This window comes from Narcine bancroftii, chromosome 3, assembly GCF_036971445.1.
Source record: "Narcine bancroftii isolate sNarBan1 chromosome 3, sNarBan1.hap1, whole genome shotgun sequence".
In the NCBI taxonomy this organism is placed as follows: Eukaryota; Metazoa; Chordata; class Chondrichthyes; order Torpediniformes; family Narcinidae; genus Narcine; species Narcine bancroftii.
This window is the reverse complement of record NC_091471.1, coordinates 30781212-30787874: the sequence shown is the minus strand read 5'-3', so window position 1 is coordinate 30787874 and position 6663 is coordinate 30781212. Positions and strand designations below refer to the sequence as shown.

General features: G+C 46.0%; 1 protein-coding gene across 1 annotated transcript; it reads left to right on the top strand.

Annotated features, from left to right (window-relative positions):
- Positions 1 to 1220: 1220 nt before the first annotated feature.
- nkx1.2lb (NK1 transcription factor related 2-like,b) lies at positions 1221 to 5625 on the top strand. Its single transcript, XM_069923054.1, has 3 exons — positions 1221 to 1608; positions 2793 to 2936; positions 4251 to 5625. Exons 1-3 carry the CDS (start codon positions 1221 to 1223, stop codon positions 5132 to 5134), a joined length of 1416 nt encoding a protein of 471 aa, XP_069779155.1. The 3' UTR covers positions 5135 to 5625.
- Positions 5626 to 6663: the final 1038 nt, after the last annotated feature.

Sequence of the window (6663 nt, the reverse complement as noted above, 5' to 3'; positions counted from 1 at the left end):
TAAATATTAACCTGGGCACAAATCAAACTAAAGTCATTACAGGGTACAAAATATTCTGGGCGCTGATTGAAGTCCAATAGCTTCCAGTTTGCCATATTACGGAGGATGGCTGGTGGGTTTGATTAAACTCAGGGGCTGCTCTAACTCCACCCCGGCCATAACCCGTTGATGCCCTGGTAACTACCCCCACCCTGCGGAAAGTTACATCTGGTATTGTGGCCGATTATTTCACAGAACTTTTAATTTCTGCTTTCCGAGGGATCATTTGCCCGCGATAATTAGGAAGGTCTTGTCCTTGGAGGTGCAGGGAGGGAGAGAGAGAACAAAAATCTAATTTTCCTGCCAGCTACGATTTTTTTTTTGGCAGCTGTTTCAACCTTCGGTGCTTAAAATTACAGAGGAAAACAGTGAGTAAATACAGGAAAGTTAGGCCCTACAACTAAATATGACATTTATTCAGCATATTTACCGTCACTTTTTTAAAATTAAAATGCAATATTCATATAAATAAACGCTTTACCTTAAAAGCACGCATGTCATCTATTAAATTGAAGTGAGCCGGTATTTATTGTCAAAAACATCGTAATTTAAAATGGCTCAACTTTAATTTCTAGAGAGTATTCAGTTTTTTTTTCTTTATCTCCATTCTAGCCCCAAGTCAGCGGGTGATGTGTTAAACAGAAGGATAGGTGTTTAGGAGAAAATAGCTCTTTGTTTGACCCCCCCCCCCACCTCAATTATTTAAGGAAAGCGCCACCCCTCCCAAATAAGGCTATTTAGATGGTTTCCAGATGAGTGGAAGCGCGCTGCAAAAGACCTGACAGCCAAGTATATCACAGGCAACATCATCCGTCTCTCTCTGTGATGTAGATTAGAGGCTATTAGGGGCAAGGGATTAATTTGTAGCCAATTACAAAACGTTGCTGAATATGAATGCATAAATAACATGCAGTCTGGCGTGTGTGTGGGGCAGAAATGTCTAGGGGGAGTCCCAGGGAGACAGTCAGGACCTTCTAAGGATCAGTAGCACTTTGTGACTTCACATTTACACCCTTGATCGACACGAGGGGAGGGGGGGGGGGCAAACCGGATTCAAAGATTTGACTGTGTACATTGCAGTATTTCGTTAAAGAAAGACTATTTTCCAGTGTTGCTGGGGAATCATGAATGTGAACAGAGAAAAGGTTCAGCCCGCTGATATATCCTTACCATCAGCGGCGATGCAAGATCCGTTGTCTTGTACCATTCACACTGAAGCCATGGATGTGAATGGGGAGCAGAGGCTCCCTGGCAGTGATCTGGCACCTTTCTCCTGCCCGGCCAGCCGCGAGAGACAAGGGGACACCCAGGGCATCGGTGGCCAAGAGGCAGTGGTCGTGGTCCCAGCTGCTACCAGCAACAACAGGACCACCTCTTTCTCGGTCTTGGACATTCTGGATCCCAACAAGTTTAACAGCAGCAAACGACGGCAGTGCAGCATTGTGTACAGAGCCGGCAGCGAGTGCACAGCGGGGGAAAGGGCTGCCAATGCGTTCAGTGAAATTGCAGATCGGAAAACGATAAACGATAGCGGGTTGGACACATGCAAGAAGGCAGCTGATATTATCAGTAAGTATCCGCGACTCGCGCGTTGTCTTTAAAGCCCCGCGCAGAACAAGACTTGGTGCAAGTTTTTGACCCGATAGTTAAAACAATCTGGGCAAATCGTGACCAGGTAAATTAACACGAAGGAGTCTCGTGTGCTTATGGTCCCCAATGAACTGTGCATGCGAACCTTTACTTAGGGTATAGCCCAAAATCAAGGTGAGGTTCTAACGGTCAGAGCTCCACACTGTGCGCTCAGCGTTCAAGTCATGAGAGGAAGCCCTTCCGTAAATACCTTAACGTTCATCTACAGAGTTTGTCATTTTCCGCACATTTTCTTTTTTTTTGGCAAACCCGTGGTGTTAATTTATCGGCTCCTTGCATTCGTCATTTGTCCAGATTTAATTAACTTTTTATTTGAGGCCTGTTATATTCCTTTCGATTAGTTCTTTTTAAAGAGGTCGCTTGTTTGAAATAAGAAGGACTCGCTGCCGTTTATCCAAATCTTTCAAAGACATCTCTGGAGTTTATCCTTCATGCTTTGGGCGACAGATTCAATTTTCTCTCTCCCCTTCAGTTTTTAGGACGAATCAGACTAATTGTGACAAAACGCTGCTTATCTCTAAAAAAAACAATTAAATTTCTTCGATTACATTTAAGGTAAAATGTGCTTAGGAGCGCTAAAGAGCTCTTATAATGGCGAAAATCGCCCCAGAGTGGCATGTTGCGCTGGGAGGATCGATATCCTATTATCGAATTCTGCATATCTCTTTCAAACAGCTTGCAAACACTCTTAAAACGTCTAAATTATAGGGTCAAAATTCGGATAATTACTCGATTAAAACGTATTACAGTTATTAGTGGGTCTCATTGATCGAGGATTGCTTTCGACCCAGACTCCAGATTGCAAACTGCACACGTCTTTCCAAAAATAAAGCCTAACTTTCTTTGCTCTAATCTGGTGACATTCGAAGTCAGAACGGTCATACGCCGGACCTGTCTCCGAAACTCGGGAGTGGCAAACTGTTAAAGAAAAGTGCTGTCTAATCGCCGTTATGTGAATTCGTTCTTTACAGGACCCAGCCTGCGTCATTCGGTTAAAATTTGAGGATGAAATGATGCATGTTATACACAGAGAAAGCAGGCGAACGGGAAATTAAAATAAGAATGAATGAGAAGGTCACATTGTTAATTGCGGCCGTTCCCAGGGGACCGCTTCTATAATTCACATAACACTCTGCACGTCGCCTGCATTTGGATGTTGATTAAATGCCGGGAGAGTGAACAGAAACACACGACCACGCAGAGAACAAATCCTTGCTGTTATCAATTTGCAATTTCTGTTGCAAGTGGTAAATGTTTTTTAAGTGCGTTATTATTTTCCTGAGTCCATCTAATGAGGCTCTAATATGATTACAATTAATTTAAGTGTCTTGTAATTAGTTTCCGTAATAGTCGGGCTCCCCTTACAGACACCAGTCCAGTTTAATTAACTCACCTTTATATCTTTCAGGGATTTACCCCTACCCCGCCCAACGAGGCATTAACAGCTCGGATATGAACTAAATATATTTGTAAAATAGATATAAACTTGTGTCGACGAATATTTCTCACTGTGGTCTACAATATTTTTATTAAATAGTTCTAAATAGCATTGTCTTCAAACTATTTGCAGTAAGAAATAGATTATATCGTCAAGAAAATGGAAAGTACGCTGGAGTTATACACAGGTAAATAAAAGTCGATGCAGCCTTTATTCCAACTGACTAGAATGCCACATTCTATTGGGGTTACCGTGGTTATTCGGCGGATCTTCACAAATGACAGCAGGAATTGCTGAATTTGTCACCTGTTTATTCCGAGTTAATTTCTCACCTCGTCACTTTCCGGGTTAAATCCGAGAGCCTGCTCACATGAAGTCAGGGTGACTTGACCACCCATCATCCTGTTATGCCTACCGCGGGGACGGGCATTTGTGGTGGAAGGCAAATTAAGTCTTGGGAACTTTTTAACTAATGCTGGAGAAACATCTGTCTGTTCTGGGAGATTGGCAATTCGGCAGAAAGAGCTGTCAAATGAGTTAATTACTTGAAGGGATCGACTTCAAGCTCAGCGGTTAATGTTGAGGACACAAGCGACTTTTCCGCAGCAGTGTTAAACTGGACTTAAGATCTGAGTGCAGATAACAGGTTGGAATGCAATGATTAAAATTAATTATAAAATCAAATGTGATCGGGTTGTATAACGAGTTGCGGTTTTAGAAGTTTAAAGAAGGGGCAGAATTGAAACAAAATCAAGAATCGGGCTGAGAGTAGAAAGACGAAAGTCTGCAGACACCTTGATGAAGGGCTCAAGCCCGAAACGTTGGCTATGTATCTTCGTCTTTGCTGTATAAAGAGCGCCGTTTGACCGGCTGAGTGTTTCCAGCATTGTGCTCCCCCACTCCCCCCACCACCCCCAGTGCAGAAGGAGTTCTAATTGTCTCAAATCAAAATTCTGGAGACCCTCAGCCGGTTAAACGGTGTAAAGATACATAACCAACGGCTCCAATTGTTTCATCATTTGGTCTTTGAAGTTCTGTCCTAAAATTGCTGTTATCTAATTGTCCACTTTATCTATTTATCTCCATGCCCACCTCCCCCACCATCCATCATCATCTCCCGAAGAAGATGGAGATTTCTATGAGAGTTACAACGCTGAGCAACATGAGAAGGACTTCTGCCGGACTTTAGAGCCGGAACACGACAGGAGCGAGACGCGGCAGGGCGACGCCGAGGAGTTGAGCGAAGAGAGCGGGGCCGGGAGGAGAGCGGGAGCAGGCACTCTGACACCGCCGAGGGAGAGGATGCCTGGGGTGGAGGGAGAGGAAGACGAGGAGGAGGAGGAGGAAGAGGAGGAAGAGGAAGATGCTGCCGGTGGTCGAGAAAGCCTGAGCCCCCGCAGTCCTCAAAGCCATCAGATCCAGCAATCCCAGCCTCAGCAACAGAGTCAAGCTCAGCAACACAAGAGCAAGAGGAAACGCAGCGGCTCGGACGCCAAGTCGGGCAAACCCCGGCGGGCCCGCACTGCCTTCACCTACGAGCAGCTGGTGGCGCTGGAGAACAAGTTCAAGTCGACCCGCTACCTGTCCGTGTGCGAGCGCCTGAACCTGGCGCTGTCCCTCAGCCTCACCGAGACCCAGGTCAAGATCTGGTTCCAGAACCGTAGGACCAAGTGGAAGAAGCAGAACCCCGGCGCGGACACCAGCGCGCCCACCGGCGGCGGAGGAGGGGCAGGGGGCGGAGGGGCAGGCGGTGGGGGTGGCGGGGCAGGGGGAGGGACAGGTTTGGGAGGTCCATCGGGGGCCCACCTCGGAGGTCTCAGCCCCCTGAGCTCCTCCTCGCCGGTGACCGGGCCGCTGTCCATGCACTCGGCTTACTCAAACCCCGGCGGGCTGGTGTGCGCCGCCCAGTTGCCCTTCCTGCACTCTCCGGCAGCTGTGCTCTCCCCCTTTATGCTCAGTTCGCAGACTTACGGAGCTCCGGCTTTCTATGCGCCGCACTTACAATGAAGGATCAAAGGCGAAGGGGTGTGTGTGGATGTGTGTGGGTGAGAGAGAGAGAGAGAGAGAGACTTTGCCCCCTCCCCCCAGAACCACATAAAACAAACCAATCGAAAGAAATAATCTTCCCCTTTTCTTGGAAGCAAGATCCCCCCACACGATGAAATTGAAGCCCAGAAACCCACCCTGTCTACTTGTTTTGATAAGAAGCCAGTGTTTAGGTTGTTAACCCATACAACAGAAATCTTCGCCCAATGTGCTGTTTATCTTAATCCATTTAAAACGTTTTAAAATTGTCTTAATCTCCGCATTGTTTAGTTTCAATTAAGGAAGGGAACACCTTTGCACTTTAATGAAACTCAAATATCACAAAAGTTGGATCCCTCGCCCGTTATTCTGCGAAAAAATTATATACACTCCGAACTTTTTTTTCGCCTTGTAACTGGGATTCTACGATTCAGAATCGGGATATTAATGGTGTAACCGCGGCCCCGGTCACCGAGAGACGAGCCCGTTAGATGTGCGCTGCTGCTCGTTTCACCTGTCGGGCTGATTTTGGTTTGAAACTGCTTGCCCACTTCGGAGAAGGACGCCGCAGAAATGATCATTCTGCGCGTCCGTGCGACCATTACAACCACCGGTGCTCGTCGCCTCGATGAAACTTCATTCGCCGAGAAAGAGAGAGAAAAAAATAAAAATCGAATGTGCTTTTTAATCCCTCCCTCCCCACCTCGACCCCAAAAGGGAAGTGCATTCCGAGGCGGTTGTACCTTTTCAGACTGAGTGCGGTGCAGAGGAAGAGAGAGGTCCCAGAAAGCTGGATCCAGTCACTATTTTTAGTGGAAGGTTGGCTGCCCTAAATTAAAAACAAAACGAGCCCTCTCTAATATCGGATACTTGGTGCGACGTTTATTGGGAGACTGTGGTATCTCGGGAATGCATTCGACTGAACGGTAACAGGTCCTTTGGTAAGGATGTGCCTGTGCATTTTATGTGTAGACTGGCTCTTTCGGTCTCTTGTAAATGATAAAGTCGTTGAACTTAATCTGTTGAGCTCATTTTGGGGTATTTTTAACGTTTGCCTCTAAACCAAGTGAAATCAAAATCCCCTTTTTACTGCAACGAAACCGACATGCAGAAAGAGTTCGAAAATTAAAGGCTGAGTGAAATGTAATTCTGGGCAAAGCCAAAAGGACTTTTACCCTCTCGGTTGTTTTTAATTATTTCTGCAGATCAGTAATGTACAAATCCTGCAAAATCACGCCCGATTCTTAGTTAATAATATGTGGAATTTAATTTATGTAAACGAGAAGTATTTTATTTTTGTTGTTGCTGGTTAAAGGGAACTTCGAAGCATTTGGATTTTCCAAATACCGGTTGAGTGGAGATTTCCATATAAATATAAGGCTGTTCCGAGCAGTCCCTAGACTCGAGTTCCCCCCAGCCAGTCAATGGGAAGACTTTCTACCTGTGGTTTCCGGGCAATCGGTCCTCCCACCGCACACTCACTGTCAGCGTGGGATGTAAAGGAGGCGAAA

Coding starts and splice junctions, on each gene's coding strand:
- nkx1.2lb (XM_069923054.1), top strand. CDS start 1,221: ATGCAAGATCCGTTGTCTTGTACCATTCACACTGAAGCCATGGATGTG. Junction 1,609..2,792: donor GAAGGCAGCTGATATTATCA/GTAAGTATCCGC, acceptor GGCCGTTCCCAG/GGGACCGCTTCTATAATTCA. Junction 2,937..4,250: donor TGCAATTTCTGTTGCAAGTG/GTAAATGTTTTT, acceptor CATCTCCCGAAG/AAGATGGAGATTTCTATGAG.